This window comes from Amblyomma maculatum, chromosome 4 (genome assembly GCF_055883805.1).
Source record: "Amblyomma maculatum isolate TAMU_Amacu chromosome 4, ASM5588380v1, whole genome shotgun sequence".
Classification (NCBI taxonomy): Eukaryota; Metazoa; Arthropoda; class Arachnida; order Ixodida; family Ixodidae; genus Amblyomma; species Amblyomma maculatum.
Window position 1 is genome coordinate 87,371,571 of NC_139347.1, and position 17,403 is coordinate 87,388,973.

The 17,403-nt window shown below is 43.0% G+C and overlaps 1 protein-coding gene across 2 annotated transcripts in view; it reads left to right on the plus strand.

Annotated features, from left to right (window-relative positions):
• Window positions 1-1,085: 1,085 nt before the first annotated feature.
• Window positions 1,086-17,403, plus strand: part of HisRS (histidine--tRNA ligase) — a 34,113-nt gene continuing 17,795 nt past the window's right edge. The window contains exons 1-6 of one of the 2 annotated variants that reach the window (XM_084602109.1): window positions 1,086-1,300; window positions 6,987-7,073; window positions 8,891-9,010; window positions 11,104-11,325; window positions 13,027-13,134; window positions 14,975-15,073. In XM_084602109.1, coding sequence (XP_084458235.1) covers window positions 1,205-1,300; window positions 6,987-7,073; window positions 8,891-9,010; window positions 11,104-11,325; window positions 13,027-13,134; window positions 14,975-15,073 — 732 coding nt within the window. In that variant the 5' untranslated portion in view covers window positions 1,086-1,204. Of the gene's footprint in view, window positions 1,301-2,758; window positions 2,939-6,986; window positions 7,074-8,890; window positions 9,011-11,103; window positions 11,326-13,026; window positions 13,135-14,974; window positions 15,074-17,403 lie in introns of those variants that run through there. The other variant, XM_084602110.1, reaches the window with a different exon arrangement.

A 17,403-nucleotide genomic window follows, 5' to 3' on the forward strand; every position in this document is an offset into this window, starting at 1 on the left:
CGCTCAGGCAAACGTGGCATGCTTTTGTAATGATGCTAGATGGTGCCACCGCTGTCCTTTGCTGGAAAATAATATAATAATATTTGGTTTACAGGAAGGGAAAGGCGCAGTATCTGTCACACTTGCTCTGTGGACACTTCAACCACGCCGTAAGGGAAGGGATGAAGGCAGGAGTGAAAGCGGAAAGAGAGAAAGGGGAGCCGTAGTGGAGGGCTACGGAGTAATTTAGACCACCTGGGAATCTTTAACGTGCGCTGACATCGCACAGCACACGGACACCACTTCGTTTCGCCTCCAAGAGCTACGGAGTAATTTCGACCACCTGGGGATCTTTAACGTGCGCTGACATCGAACAGCATGGCGTCCGTATGTTGCACCATTTGCATAGCGTATGAATATAACTTCAAACTTCACCCGCGGTACGCATCCTCCCTGCAGCCGCTATGCGTCGAGCTGCGAACATGGCACCCTTGTTGCACGTCGCGCCCTCTCTTGCAAGTCAGTGGCGGTCTTCGCAAAAGCGGTCCCCTCTCCGGATCTCCGGAGCCGGTCGTCACAGTTCTAGCATGGCGGCTAGTTCTTCACTCAGTGCTCCTCCATAGACTTTGTGAAGTCATGTTGAAATATAGCAGTAGCGCTAGTGTCGCTTGCATGCAATACTTCGAGTCACCGTGGAAAAATCTTGGTTCGGTTTACCTTCGCCTTCGGTGTGTTTGCTGTCCCCTGCATGCAGGATCCACCATGGATCCACCATGACAGGTTCAACTTTCCGTGTTTATATCTTGGCGATAACTACATTAGTTATACTACTCTCTCAGGTTTAGTTGTCTGTAAGCGCTGCGTGGCACTGGTAACAAAGAAAAAAAGACTTGTGACGTTTATTTTACTGAGTAAAATTCCCGCGCTCTGTAGTAAGGGCATTAATACTACTGTACACATTTTTGTCGTTAACTGCTCTACTCTATCGATTAACATGTGCTTAAAAGTGAGCGCTACATATGCGCGCATGCGCGAATACTAGGGAGCCAACATGTTGCAGCGCATACGATGCCAGCGCGACCTCTGGGCCTCAATTTGGATGAACCGGCTTTCTACAGTCGACTGCCAAAACTAGGTGGACTAAGCTATTTGATAGCCGCCAACAACTTTCTGCTCTCCGTGGATTGTTACTCCAAGTTGCAGTTACATATGCTCAACGTTAATCATGTCTGCTGTTGAAAAAGAAGCTTTGACTGACCTTATTAAGCAGCAAGGTGACATTGTCCGAACGTTGAAAGCAGAAAAGGCACCCAAAGAGAAGGTAAGCGTGCAGTTTTGATGTTACCGCACACGTGCGGCGTACAGCTTGAGTGAGTGCTTTGAGTGAGTATATGTAAGTAAATTTATCATTTACTTACGTGCTTCCTTAGTAAATGTTGACTGGTCAACACAGTACCTAAATGTTGTGCAAAATTGAAGGTGTAATTTTTTACAAACGCCAGTATTGAATGAACGAACGAATGAATGAATGGAGATGTCATTGAAAGATGTATCCTATTGCGTCACCTTTCTAATGGTCCACTTCATTCTTTAAGGACGGAAGATGCGAAATCGTAGCTATAGCTAGGATGCATTGCTAGTGTGAGTCTCAGCAACATTGGACTTGTGTATTGATTAATTGATGAAGACTTTATTGATATCGATTGAAGTAGAGAGGATGGTTAATAAGACGGCTGATAGCCCTTGAGGCCCGGCTGTCTCCGCGGCCCAGGTCACTGATAAATGTAAGAAAGTGATTTATTGAAAGGAAAGGCGGATAGCTTGGCAGGCGGTAGAGACCCCGGCCTGCTACTCCACACTCGAGAAGGGGAAAAAGGTAAGTAAAAGAGTGGGGTGAATGGAGGATAATGACGTCATAGTACAGTGAAATGATTTGTGCTGGTCCGTGTTATTGAGGAGACTTTGCACACACACTCGTCTCACACAACATGCTGCACATTTCATTTATACACACTACTTGTCACTGTATACACACCGGCATGGTCGCAGAGAAGAGCTTTGCACTTTCGTTGCAGGCACAAACGCATAAACACGTACACCATGCACTGCACAAGAAAAAACTCAATGCACATGCAGCACATGTCCGCACACACCAGTCATCACTGCCCACATATATCGGCACAGTTGCAGGGAGGAGCTCTGCATTTCACATGCAAACAAAAACATGTAAACATGCACACTATTGCACCAGAACAAATTCAAGATACTCATTTACATGTTCCAGCAGGAAGACATATGCGCATAGAGTACCCACTGTAACCTGTGTCTTCAGACTGCCAGATTTGCTAGGGAGTCCCACAAAGCAGCTTGAAAGCTGACCCTTTGGGCTACATACTTATGATTGAGGCTGTAGGTGGCTGTTTGCATGATGTGAAAGTCTGTACTTTTTGGGACCACTTTATTGTAGGTGTGCACATTTCTCTGAAGTTTTTCGTTATATCTTGCTCTTGCACTTTCGGCCACTTCTGGGTAACATGCCAGTTCTCTACTGTAGTACATTATTGTGCCTCTCAAGCCGTAACGATAGTGTATGACTTGTGGCCCCAGTTTTCATAAAAGCCTACATACAGAGTTGCTGCGCGCAATGAAGAGCTTCTTCTGAAGTTACCTCTGTTTAAAACCCAGTCAGTTATTACTTTGTAATACATGTCAAGTCAAGTGTGCCCAGCTAGTTGCAAGCAAACATATTGCCCTTGTTTCGTTCTCTCTGCCTTCCCAGCCTAGCTGGATGTTCTGAGGGCATCTCCTCCTCTCTTTCCTCCTTCCCCCTACCCCACTACCTTTCTGTGCATAACCACTGGTGGCCATGCTACTGAAATGCTTGCGATGTCCCTCATGGTACTCCATGCGCCTCCTTTCACGTCGAATGCTGGCGACACCACCATGCTCAATTGCACAGGTAAGAGTTGCTCTTGCAGTTCAATGTATTTGCTACACGAAACATATCGTGTATGTTTCTCTCTGCGTGACATTGACGATGGGGCAACTTTTGGCATATGAGCTGCATTTCTGTGGTGTCACATTGCATCAGAAGTGAACCAGTAATGGAGCAGCACACAGAGACTGAGCTCAACTTCGTACTTCTTTCTTCATGCCCTCCAAAAGTGTGTGGTGCGCCTTTGCAGACAGCTTCAGTGCAAGTGACTCATAGTTAGTCAATGACCACCACAGGAAAGGCTCATCAGGCTGATTTTGGGCTAGCGCAGCACGTTGCGTTTCGCTTTTATTTAAAAATGAACGATGAAGCTAGCATTGTGATCAAGAGCAATGCGGGAAGAGGCAGAAGTACAAAGTTGACCCATGGTCTAGAAGGAAAATTTGCCTTATTCAAAATGGCAATGCTGGGTGTATGACAAAGCTCAAGAAAAGTAATCACTCACTTTGGTTCAGAAATATTACGGTGGTAACCTGCGTGCATATATGGCAAGATGATAATGAGTGAGTGATTGCAGTTAAAACATTAGTGCTACAAGCTCATGAAAGCCTTCGCTAAAATTTTTGATGTTGTTTATACATGTTGACATATTGGTGCAAGCGGTGTATTTTATTAAACAATGTTACTGAAAGTATGTTAGAGACTGATATTTATTACACTACACTCAATTTATTAATAAAAATAGCTGCAATTGTATAATATTTCCACTAAGTTAGGTGAAGTATTCTGGGCATGCGTGGGATCAGCTGTATGCAACTGCTCAGCACGAGGGAATTTTACCATAGCCACAAGTATTTTGCTGCTCTTGGCTACTTGTAGAAATTTACTTGGTTAGGGTTAATTATTCAGAATAAGGCACCTAGTGATCTATTAAACTTATTGGCACTCGATGTCTCTTCGTAGCTGTCCTTTGATGAACAAAAAGATTCAAGGAGAAATATCTCAAAAAGGTGCAGTTTATCAGTAAGCACCCAAAGGATAGGGGCAACAATTTCTGTTTCAATAATTCACACCATGCTTGAAATTGCAAAAAAAAAAAAAAAAATTATTACTTGCGGCAAAATATGCCTGCATAAAAATGGCGGCCCAATGTGTGACCCTGCTCACTGTCTTGTACATTTTTATTTACTGCATTTGCTAACATGGCTTTAAAAAACCCCCTTTTTATGAAATGAAAAATGTGACATTAATTTGAAACAGAGAAATCACTGCTAGATGCAGCAAATCGTGGAAAGTTTATTATGTGCACAGTTGCGTACGTAGCACGTCATAGGGTTAACAGATGTCGTGTATTAGAAGATTATTGGCTGAGTGCCTGACCTCAACAAACTCCTGCAGTTAAGTTTCGTGAGTTCAAACTCCTCCATCAGAAATATGCTTTCTCTGTGGCACTTCCGCATGAAATATTTCGAGCAAGCGCTCCCTTTGAGTTGGGGATCAGTTAAGGCGCTGGACAGGTGCCAGATCTTTCACAAAGTGCCTTGTCTTTAGGAAATGTGTTGTAAGACACTCCTATCATATTCTCTGAGTGAAACTCCACGTCTCATAATGCAACACCACTCACTGCAGTTACTTGAGGGATTGCAACAAACAAACAATAAATTGAGGACTGACATGAAACCTGTTTATGCCCAGCCATCATCAGTTTGCTCATGCTGGGTTGTGCCAAGCTTGATGTCACCATGCAGATTTTGTCTGTAAAAATTGCCTTTATAGATGGCATGAATTGGGAAGGTGGAAGGTTATCCATAAAAATTTTTTTCCAGGAAGATCGAATTGCTCTTAGGTGTGTCAGGTATGTCGTAAAGTATATACTTGCAGTACATATTTCATTGACAGCTGTGACACTGAAAAATCGTTAGAGTTGCCCCTCAAAGATTGGTGTGGGCAGTAGTAGTTCAGGACAGCAGGCCACCTGAAGGTTTTGCAATAGAACATTTAAATAGTACAAGGTTATTAATGATGCCTCAGGATAATCAGATTTTCATTTTATCTCTGTTATTAAAGAGAGCTAGTTTTATTCTGCTATACTATAATGGCTTGCACCCTTATAGAGTGCATACAACAGTGCATTTGCCCAAGGTCTATGTCATACCAGGAGACCTTTTAATTGGATTCAGATGAACGACATGTGATTTCTTTCGCAGCTTATTATCCTCAGTAAACACTGTCACCTTCATGGGTCATTGCATTTTTGAAATCAGTAACATCAAGCTTGAAGCTTGATGTTACTCTTTTGGCATACTTTCATTTGCAAAAGTTGCAGTGTGCTAGGATGTTACTGATTTCAGAAAAACTGCATACAAGCTTTCAAAGCAACATTACAAAAAACAATTTCGCAATGTGAAAGGATGTACAGGACAGATTCACTAAATGACTCCATATCGAGCAAGGCTTGTATGATAGGGAGCTCTCTTCATGCTTGTAAGGAACTGCTGGCTTACATTTTGTTTAATTTGCTTGTCCGTGCAATGAAAACATGCCTGATTGTGTTTGTTACTCCTTATCAGTTGATGTTGCCTCATATAGGAGAGAAAACGAGCAGTACACCTATTATGGTGTATGAGTACTGACCATGAAATTAAAAGACAGTGCAAAAGAGATGAGGATGATGAGTAACACAGAAATGACAAGACTGGCACTGTCATTGATGTCACTGGAAGTGTCGCTGCATGTGTACTTTGCATAAAACTCAGAATCACGGGGATGTAGCTGAGTGAGGTAGCGCAAACAGACAAAAACAAGCAAAGAAAGAACCAACAACACGAGGGGTGCTGAAAACTATGGACTTTATTTTAAACATAGAGCAAGCACCTTTATATGAAGCAAGAGGACACATTCAAGGTCAGTAAATGAATCAGAAAATACAAAGGCGGCACACTCGCAGGGAGGTCCATGAAATGGGATCAGAACAATATTTTACGTGCATACTTGACAACGAGACTTAGCGCTGGCAAAGAAACCGAGGTCAGTCAGTGACATTAAGGAAACTATCTGGGATAAAGGAACAGCTAAACTCTTCAACAGAAGAGTGAAAGCAATAGAAGAGATGTAGAACAAAAAAAAAAAAAAAACAATTGGGAGGCTCTTAGCTCTGCCTTTAAGGGTATGGCAAGACAACATTGATGGCTTCCGTCAGAGGCTCTCCATGTCATCTGGTCTCATGACGCCACACAGCCCGCCAACCTGTTTATGCCCGGCCATGTTACCTAGCAATTACCACCAGCCAGAGACACCTTTGTCACCTTCGGGATATTCTTCTGGCTCGTCACCTTAATTATTCGCCTCTCATCACCTTCGATCGAAGGCTTCTGGGATAGTTTTGTGCATTCCTTGTAGCCAGTTGTCCAATGTGCGTATTATAATAAGGAGCATCTACTTGCACTGCATACGACATGCTTATTGCATGATGTGTGTGTACGTGAACGCGCGCTCGGAGCTAACACCGGCAGTAACTGTCGAAGGAGAACTCAAACTGCTTGTTCATTTCAGGCGGTCATGCAGGCTTGCCAGCCAAAATAATTTCTGATTCTGAACTAAGTCTAAATCAAAGGCAAATCTTTGACATGTAGTTTACATTTTTGATTGGTGAGATGCGGCCAGAAACAAGCTACCACACAGAAAAAATACACTACGAGAACTGTTGCAAAATGCGATCATGAGCTTGTGGAAACAAGCACTTGTGAAACACGAGAGGGTGAACTAGACAGGGCACAAAATTGTCACACTCACCAATGTTTTCTGCCAGCTGCTGGAGTACTGCTAGGCTAAAATTTTGACGAGTCTGGTAGCCCGCAAGCAACCTGAATCCGGCCTACCCGGAAAAACAGTTGCATTTTGGTAGCCTTGGCTAGTGCACGGCTTCATAGGTGACTTCAGACTTTGGCACTTCACATACAGCCAAAACTTGATAATCGGATAATCTGTTGTAACATATTAGCAGAAGCCGTTGCACTGTTTCTTTGTTGTGTTATAAGTGGAGAGTGAGTGCATTTCTTTCGTCTACATTCAGATTGATGAGGAAGTTGCCAAGCTGCTGCAGCTGAAAGCCCAACTGACTGACGATGAACCTCACAAATTTGTCCTCAAAACTGCCAAGGTATGTACATCACTGTGTCTTGGGTTTTTCTAGGTGTGGACGTGGGAGGAGCACTGGTTAATTTCCTTTATTCTTTCTAATCGGCTCTCAGTGTACTTAATACATGTGACCATAATTGACTGTAATGGAAGTCTTGCAAACTCTAATTGAGTGCTATGTTTGATAACAGAGAAAATTATGTAGTTGTATTAAATGGTGAGTAACCAAAAAACTGGAGAAGCGGTGCCCTCTCAGTCTCACTGTGACAAGTACACTGGTCTTTAATGAAGTACCCCGTCCAACATACATCCTGGAGGCAGCACACAAACATGGTTGAAAAAATGCACTGCGCTAAAAAAGATGACGACTAAACACGTGCTTGTCCTGTTCTTTAAGTGTTTAGTCGTCTTTTTTAACACAGTGCATTTTTTCAACCATGTAAAACTTGCAAATGCATAGGCCTCCGTGGTGCTGTGACAAGGACTCATATGCTATGCTACAGTTTCAGCTTGCTTTGTAATTACTGTCATTCAACTTGCAAAGCATATTCATAACATGTGACAGTCATCTGCATATGAAGCAAGGGTTTATGTGTCATTAAGTGCTTGTTCAGTATGTATACTCAGTGACATTCTACCAGCGCAGTTGAGCAGGAGCCTGTTGGAACATCATGCCGTGAGAGGAACGTTGAAAAGGTGACCGTGTAAAAGGGCGACATATATTAACAGGATTTTTGACATTCATGTTCTGTACTAATAAATCTAGAATTTATATTTTAATTTTTTATTGCAAAACTATGAAATCGTTGAAAAGGTGAGTGACATAACCTTGGATTAGTCTCTACGTAGGGACAGCTGTCCCTGTAAAAAAAATGAATGTGCTTAAGGTGGGCGTGCAAGAATGCGTACGAGTGAGCGTGAAATGCTTAGATGAGCACATCTGCTCTTTAAGCATTGCTGGAGGACCCTCTTCCTTGCAAATTTCTGGTGTTAAACGAGAGGCTTGGCCATCTGATTGACTGAGCTGAGAAGAAGAGCTTAGCTTGGTTAGAAAATTGCTACACTCTTACTTGCAGTGCCAGCCTAGTAGAAATGTCATACTTTTGGCATGAAAGAAGAAACTGTATTTCTGCTTTTATACCCGTGTCACATGGGCACTGTAAAGGCATTTGAATAAAAAGACACCTTCCCAAAAAGAGTTCATCCGCAGACACACAACAGAGTTCAATCGCCTTTCCAGAAGAGGTCTTTTCTGTAAGTGAAGATTGCTGATCTCTTTTACGGCTGGAAAGGAGTAGCCTCCAGCCCAGTGGACACCAATCATTATCATTTAATAAATAAATGAAGCAAAAGTGAATATTTGTGTTATGTTTATACATTATAAAAATGAGTTTTACGCTATGCATAAGGTTAACTAGGCACAATAATGTAGTTTTTCTGCAGCACTCTCGTAACCACTTCAAGATGTCATGTGGTGACGCAAACCGCCGATGCGTATATGCGCCATCTTCTTTAACATTTGTGAACATACTGTAGCTAAATTTATTATGCACAGCGTGTAATAACACACATATTTGATTTATATGTTTCAATACGTCGGGTTATTCTGAGTGGTTTTGTTTCAAGATCTAGCACCACGCTTTCGATAGCGTCCTCGGTAGGAAACACTAAAAAGAGATCTCCAGCGCCGTGTGTCTGCTATGCAACTGCTTTTGAATAAAGTCTTTCAACTCGCTAAAAGACCGCTTAGGTGAAGGAGCTTTTGCTTGCTCGTGTGACACGGGTATTACTCATGGTCACCTGTGCATGCCCCTTGATGTGCATTCTTTATCTGTGCAGGGCACCAGGGACCACATGCCCGCTCAGATGGCCCTGCGTGAAAAAGTGTTCTCCACCATTGTGGCATGCTTCAAGAGACATGGAGGAGAGGCCATTGACACACCTGTCTTTGAGCTCAAGGTAGCAGGGCTGGGTTGAAACTTCTATGCGAGTAGTACTAAACTTGGTGGTGATGTCATCTTCCAACTCATTATATGTCACCTGTGTACCTCTCACCTTTACTGGTCTCTTGACTGCACAGTATCTGGCACGGTTTCCTTGCCCTCGTAAGAGTTTGCACAGTAGACGCAGGATGCAACTGGTGAGGCCTTCCAGTATAGGAGCGTGGGAGATTGTACTTCATATTGCTGCTGTCGAAAGCAGCCTTGATGGCTGCCTTATTATGCTACATTACATGCATTTGAGACTATATTATTTGATAAGCAGTAGAGTGAAAGGATTATGCAGTCTGGAGAGGAAACTTGGCACATGAATCATGTGTTTTCCCGTCATGAGTGCTGCTACGTTAAGCAAGGCTTATAACAGTGATTGAGGCAGAAAGTTCTTTTTTTTCTTATCTAATCTGCTGTGCTCGGCTTATTTGAGCCTTTCACAATGGTTGCAAAAGTTCCCCATAATCATTTGTGCTGCCTTACATGGTTACAACATTGCTAGACTGCTGGTAGTACCCAATTTCAAAGCATTCTTTTACAAAGGGTGATGACTAGCTAAAATGGAGAAAGGAACTTTCCAAAAAGGAGTGATTATTCTTTGGCTCCTAATTATTATGACAGCTTCTCGTGCATTGTTGAGCCAACTTGCATGCACATTAATATGAAGGTGTGAAAAGGCACCTGGACTGATGACACAGTGTGTCAACTTTTGCAGTCAGCTGTGCTTTTTTTATTTCCTGTTATCTGTTTTCTTATTGCTTGTTGTCAGTTAGAAGGCACGGCGTGCAAGTTTTGCTAGATTAAGTCAGCATGGCTGGAGCACATACTTTCTGAAAAAGTTTTGCAATGGGTGCAGCATCTTATGGTGGATGATAATGAGTACAATACTGAAATGTTAAAGAGTGTTATACACACTTAGCATTTAGATGGAGATTAGAGGCGCTCACCTTTCCTTGGGTCTTCTACAAAAATTAACCCTCAGTTCGGTTGGGAAAAAAAAACCATGACTTTCAAAAATCGTGGGAATGTGCCCTGTGACTCGAGTAAAGCAGCCGGCTGATTGCTGCCTTGTTGGGCTTCTTACGACCAATGCACCCCTAAAGTAGCGGATGCATCAAGCACGATGGGAAAAAAAAAAAATTAGAAGGGGACACTTGAGCTTCGCCTTGACGCCATGACATAACATGCTCAAGTTCGCTGGCTCCTCTTGCAGATCCTTGTTCACGCACATGCACTTTGTTGCCTATCACTAATCATCTAATTTGTGTCTCAATATTATTCCACACGTATGCTAATTAGTTGTTCGGTAGCTACCGGAAAAATGAAAGGCCACCCGATGTAGGTGGCTTTGGGATCTTTCAAAAAAGAAAGAAAACTATGCTGCTCTTATATGACAACAGGAAATTTCTTATCACCCTGTTTGTATTGAAATGATCTAAGCGATGATGTTGTTTATCTTACTGTAGTTTTGTATTTGTTATTGCATTTGCAAGTTATAATAAAAATGTTAATGAAAGTTGGAACAAAAAGTTTCGTAGGAAATGCTTGTCCAATTTGCTACATCTAAATTGCTTTCAGACGAATAAAAGCAAGATCACCATACAGAGCATATCTTAAGCATTGAGGCCACAAACTTACTTTTTGTATTTGGAAACATATAACTGCCGAAAATTCCCCTATAAGATGTCCTTATGAAATGTCTTTTAATTTATGTTAAAACCCTAACGTTTCTTGAATTAGCCCACTATCAGAAAACTAATTTCAGATTTAGCATCTGTGTGACAAACTAATCAAGGCTGATAAATTTGGCTCACCTTTGGCAAAAATTAAAGAAAGAGAAAAAAAAAAAACATTTGAAGACCTGCATCCTCTTTTTTTGGGACGTTAAACCCCACAAATCAACCATCTGTACTGCAATTGATAGGTGAAAGACATGCACTCTGAGGACTGTTTTAAGGTTGAGTGAGCCATTGGGATGGTACAACATGTACGGCTTGGCTCGTGAGTTTATTTGCAGACGTCCTGTAGATGCTCAAGTGAAATGAGCTGTTCTGTGTGCAGGATACACTGACAGGCAAGTACGGAGAGGACAGCAAGCTCATCTATGACTTGGCCGACCAGGGAGGGGAGATCCTGTCCTTGCGCTATGACCTGACGGTGCCATTTGCCCGCTTCCTTGCCATGAACAAAATCAGCAACATCAAGCGCTACCAGATTGGCAAAGTGTATCGTCGTGACAACCCTGCCATGACACGGGGGCGCTACCGCGAGTTCTACCAGTGTGTGAGTGTCCGCTGTGTGTTCTTTCTGTTCATTCCGGCTGCAGTTCTATTCGTCCAGAATTGAGATTGGTTCATTTTTTTGCTTCTGACTTAAGTTTCTGAAAATTGCAAGAGGAGCAGCATATCCTTTGGTGGTGTCTGGGAGACTCCGTTTTCCCACGCTTTGAATGGTATTAGGGCATGCAGGAAAAAAATAATGCTACTTATTGCTACTGACCACGTCATAAATTCATGCCAATTAGGTTGACCAACTAAGAGGAGCCCTGAGGGTGTGTCTACATGAATTGATATTAATCATGTTTCTTGTCCTTACAACAAAAATGAATTGAAAATTTACTCATTATGACAGATTAAAAGTACAGTTGCTTTGTAATGCTCTATTTTAATTAGCACTGCTCTTAAAATATGTAGATCTAAATACGAATCGAATACAACTACTGTGAAGAAAAGAGATGGCTTTGAAACTCGCATATGTATTTGTTTAGTATGACAAAATGTTCAGAAAAAAAAAAAAGATGGGCGATGGTTGTTGGCCTAATTTTTTAATTATGTGTGGTCTATGTGGCTAAAATATGCAAAGCAAAACTAACTCAGCACCATAAAAAAATATGGATAAGCACAAATATGTATACTGCTCGATAGGCAGTGTAACAGTGGACGACCTGTAAGGTGTATGTTTACGTGAATTGAGTAAGTAAACAATATCTATGATTTCATACATGTCTGCCTACTAAATATGTAATGCGGGGGTATAGCTTCATTCGTTTGGACCTCAAGGGAGTGGAAGAAATGCCAGAAATATTCGAAGGAGGCTTCATTACACAAGCACTGAAAGGCCTATGGCGTAAAACTCAGTTTTGTCTCTAGGAACCATGTGTATGTAATAGAACGGAGTGCTCATTGGTGTTGGAACATTGGAAGATGACCGAGAGCAGTTTAGTCGAGTGTCCAAAAGCTGGTTTCAAATAGATGGCGAATGCGTGGGGGATAGCCACCGTGATACAGACAGGTTATTTTGTGGCCTAGCGATAGGTCGAGTTAGCTCCTCCAAGCATCATTACACCCGCTGTTACGCATACGGCAGTGCTGTGTGGGTTACTATGCACCATGGAATAGGCAAGATTTTTACGCAATCAGTTGCCCAGCCTTGACTTTGCCCCACCCCCATTGGAACCCCATGCAAAATTCCACAATTGGGTTTTCCCACATAATATGGTTGAATATTAAAACGAGGTGGTGTAGCCCACGGTATAAGAATGGTAAAAGTGACTGGACAAGTACCATGGTGTGGCTGTCAAGCATGTGGGTCAAACAAAAAAACCGAGTGTGTCCTGTGTGTTCAAAGTGGGTGATTGGCTGTCGTGCTCTCATTACATGGCATGTCGGAAAGCCAACTGCAGAATTTTGCGCAAGTTCCAAACATGGCTGCCGCATACAATAAACGACCTTGAAAAAAGCAGAGAGGATGCCTTTGGAGTGCTTTTATTACACTTTATACTCATTATTTGTCAAATATTGGGGGTTAGCCACTGTTAGAGTGAATTTCACTGGAGAGTCCATCTGCTGTTCTGTTTGCTGTGGTAGAGCCTTCAGTCTCGCATCATTTTCTTAGTTAAGTTTCCATATGTGACTATTGTGTCAAGTGCTTGACCCTTTTGCAGGACTGCTTCCAGTTAACACTGCATTTGTTTTGTTTTTGCAGGACTTTGACATTGCTGGACAGTATGACTCAATGCTGCCGGATGTAGAGTGTGTGAGAATTCTGGCTGAGATACTCCGGGACCTTGGGTTCAATAACTTTTCAATAAAGGCAAGTGCACTGCTCACATTGAATTGTGCCTTATGTAACAATGCTATGCAGGAGTGGGACAGCTGGGCCAATTGCCGAATTGTGATCTCGATTTTTGTGCAGCGCCGCACCAAAGCCCAGGCCAATCTGACATGCATTTTGCCCAGTGTATTCCAGCTGTTTGGTGCTCACAAGGCTTGGCAAATATTGGAAATTTTGAAAATATTTTTATATCTTTCTGCAGTGCGATCTCTTCCTGATCGCATTAATTATTCAAAGTATTCAACCTTTCTGAAACATAACGGAATTTTAAAATTACAGCCTCTTGCATTTGCTACATCCTTTAATTTGCTCCATCCTTTATTTGCTCCATCCTTGTATAGTCTACTTGCAGCACATCTGATAGTGCCAGGCTTTGCATAAAGCCAATGTTTCAATGCGTTGACAGCTATGGAGATGTGGTGTGGTGTGGCTGTTGTGGTCATTGCATGCTCGTGGAAGGGAGCACGAGCTTCAGCCCCGCGAGTGACACGCCATCGAGCTGGGACTCAATGCAGTTGACATATGGCGATAATCACGCCAGCTTAGAAGTGAACAAACTCCGATGTTATCACTCCTGAACAGATGCAGCACTCACGGAAGTGGGCCACCGAAGGGTGTCGGAACGAGCAAAGCTGTGGCATGCATGCTCTACACTGCAGTCGATTTGTGGAGACTGCTTGCATCTTGCGAAATTACAAGAAAAAAAGCAGATTACACGAAGAAAAACCACAGAGCCGCCCAGCGCATTCATATCTCATGTATTGCTGTTCATATGTTGCAGCTCGTGGCGTAGTTTTATTTCTGCGTCTTCAATTTGAGACAGCACTTGGGCCCAGTCTGTGATTGCAGTGTATGTGATGAAGCTGACATGCGGTGGGTAGGCAGTTTACCTCTATGCCTATGTTTACCTCTAGTAGTTGAAAAATGTGCACATTTGGGGTGGCATTCTAGAGCCCGCGCTCTTACCTACTGAGTCCATTTATCATTCAAGCAGTGTGTGGAAAGGATGATTCTGGTTACGTTGTAGCCCAAGTAATTGCTCCACAGGTAGGAAACTCTGGCTAATTTCGGTTTCAACTACTTCAGCATACCTGGTGGCTGGAAGAAAACTGATGTTTAAAAAGGAATGACTCCATGCGCACTCATGTGGTGCGATAAGCTGCGGTGGTGGCCGAGTTGTCTCAGGCGCCAGCATCCGGAATTATACTTCTTTTCGCTGGCGGTAGTTTAAATCGCGCTCAAGGATGTTTTTTTCTGCTTGATTTCGTAGCCAGGACAATGATAGAAGCTTCAATACGCTTTCCTTTGGTTGCTATGAGAGGAAATGGTGCTGGCGTCTAAAATGAGAGGGGGACAATGGCTTCTTTGGAACTTTCCTACCTCTGGCCACTGCTTGTTTCTCGAGCTGTGCTGCTGCATTTTGCTGGAGTGGAAGATGTCACTCCGATACCAAACACTTGATGTCACACAGCTAGCGAGAAAATATCTGGCAACTTTACAGGGCTTTTGGCAACATTGATTACGAGGATTATGACTAACATAAAACTTCTGTGCATTACCTTTTCGATGGCTCCAATTTGTTGAAATGGCTTGGTTGATTCGAGGCTTTATATCTATGTTAGGTTGTCTTGCAAATCATCTAGTAGCTTACTATAGTAAGCTAATTAGCATGTGTGGGATAAAGAGGTAAAAATTTAAAAAATATTCACACAAAAATGCGTGCACGTGAACGGCAATCTGCAAAAGAAGCTGTTAATGCTGTCGCAGCTCTGGTAAAAGTGCTGTCACAAAGTGATTGCGGATGTTTCTATGGCTATAGGTCAATCACCGTGACATCCTGAATGGAATGTTCGAGTACTGTGGCGTTCCTGCAGACAGTTTCAAGACAATCTGTTCTGCCGTTGACAAGCTCGACAAGGTGGGTGAAAAGCTCTTGCTTAGCCTTCTATTGATGGTACTGGTGGTTTTGGTGAACAGAGACAGTAATTGAGCAGATTTGCTGCTGTGGGAGTAAATTTTGAATTGCCTGTTTGATTCCATAAAATGATCAGTGCTTAATGATGAGGAGCACGCTGTTTGCTTCCGCCCAAGGTTTTACTGTTGTGAAATAATTGTGAAATGGTCTTGCTGTTCATAAATGGAGAAATGGCACTGTTCAGTGTACAGCAAGATTCTGAATTTTGAGCAGTAGCTGATTTGAGAAACATCTGTAGTAGAGGCCTTTTATCTTTCGCAAAAAGCATCTCAAATATAGTCGATTCCAGATATATTGAATTATTGCTTATATCGAACTATCGGAATATCCCCAAAATCCCATGCAAAAGTATAGGAGTGGTGTTTGCGTTTATCTAACCCCCGTTCAGCGGCTTATTCTATATATCGAACTGCGCGCCCTGCCCCTGCAAGGTGCGCACTTCCTAATGGCTCCCTGTGATCACTTTAGCGCGTGGAGCTGGGTCGGTTGCGCAGTTTTGGGCACCTGCTGGCACGCTAGAGCTGTAAAACAGCTCAACGAGATGGCTCCCTGTGATCACTTTAGCGCGTGGAGCTGGGTCGGTTGCGCAGTTTTGGGCACCTGCTGGCACGCTAGAGCTGTAAAACAGCTCAACGAGATCAACGCCGAGTCCGACTGAAAGTGGCTTTCAGTTTGGTGGGCTTGTTTTTAACACGACACTGCTGCCATGAAAAAAGCCATGGTATGGCACATTGGTTGTCGTGCGGTGAAGCCAGTTTCACTGACCGAAGGCTCGCGGCGGCTTTCGTGTGGCTTGCTTCGCTGCTGAAGGAGATTAAGAAATCTTCTGTGCCCCATTTTATTTGAGTTATTGTTGTGTTTATAGTGTCCCAGCAACAAAATTATACATCTTATGATCAGCGGTGGCTTTTCCCACTGTCTGCAGCAGCCTTGTTGTAAGCCCTGATCTGAGTAGCACTTGTGCCATGCGTCACAAGACGTGAGGTGCGAGCAGCGCGAGGTCAGACGCTCCGCTGTCCTTGCCATCCCTACCAATTATTTGGTGCACACGCTCCATCTACTGCGAGGCACGTGGAGATGCATCTGGCTGGCAGGTATCACATCTCTGCAGGAAGCGTGCCGCTAGCTTGGGCACACCGTGTTTGCACATCTGAGTTACAGAGGAACTTATCTGTTGGCATGTTTTATATGTCAAATTATCAATATATCGAGCTATTTCACGATTTCCTCCAAGTTCGATCTATCTTGGATCAATTGTACCCTTCCTTTTTCTCATGTTTCGCTGTAGGGCTGCACTTCAAACGTTGCCTTTTTTTCTTGCTGAAAGGAAATAATGCAAACACCCATCATATCTTTTGTGTGCAGTTCTTCGGTGCCCTTTTGTGGGTTGCACGTCACCTTTGGCAGAGGCATATACTAACTCTATCTCACCACTTCCTTGAAGCACCGTCAAAGTTAGGAACCCTGTTCAGTCAATCACGAGCATACTGCTCTATGCCGCGTCGTCTGCTCGCGGTGTATGCAGATGTGGTTGTAAAAGAGTATAAATAGTAGCTTGAAAAAACATTCGTATGATTTTGAACAGCCTTTTGAGTAATGTTACACTATTTTTCACATTCGTGCCTTTAATTCATCGCACACAAATGAAGTCACGGTGCCAACTTCAGCCTAGTGATGCCATCTGGTTTTCATAACTTCAAACATTTTTAGCACCGAACCGACTTTCTTCTTTATGCCTGGAAGAGGTGAAATCATCTCCCGAAATAACAGAGGCAATTTAACGCTCATGAACGTTGTTGAAGGTGAGATAAGGCCATATGAATGCAGGGCGCACCATTTGTGAGCAACGAACAAACCAAAAAACCCAGTAACAATGACGAGTTGACTGCGAAGCAAGACAGCCTGCTTCAAAGCTCATTGCCATGTTGAAAAACATGATTTCACCATACACGAGAGTCACGAACACTAAACTCAGGAAATAGCTTGTACTATAAATTGAGTTTGCATTGAAGCTCGATTTGAAATTGTGTTTCGTGAATATGTGTGTTAAAGCATGTCATCCCATATACTTTATGGCCACTTTATACTGGCACTACATTCTGCAGTGCGAGACCACCGCCTTTGCACTCATCGTAGCTTTGGTAGTGCTACAAGGAACTACCGAGGTGGAGCATAGCAGTTGGCTTAACCGGCCACCTGCCAGTCGTGGCAGATACTAACAAAGTGGAGTGCCATCTGTTATGGCTAGCATATGTATAGTGGAGAGGTGGAAA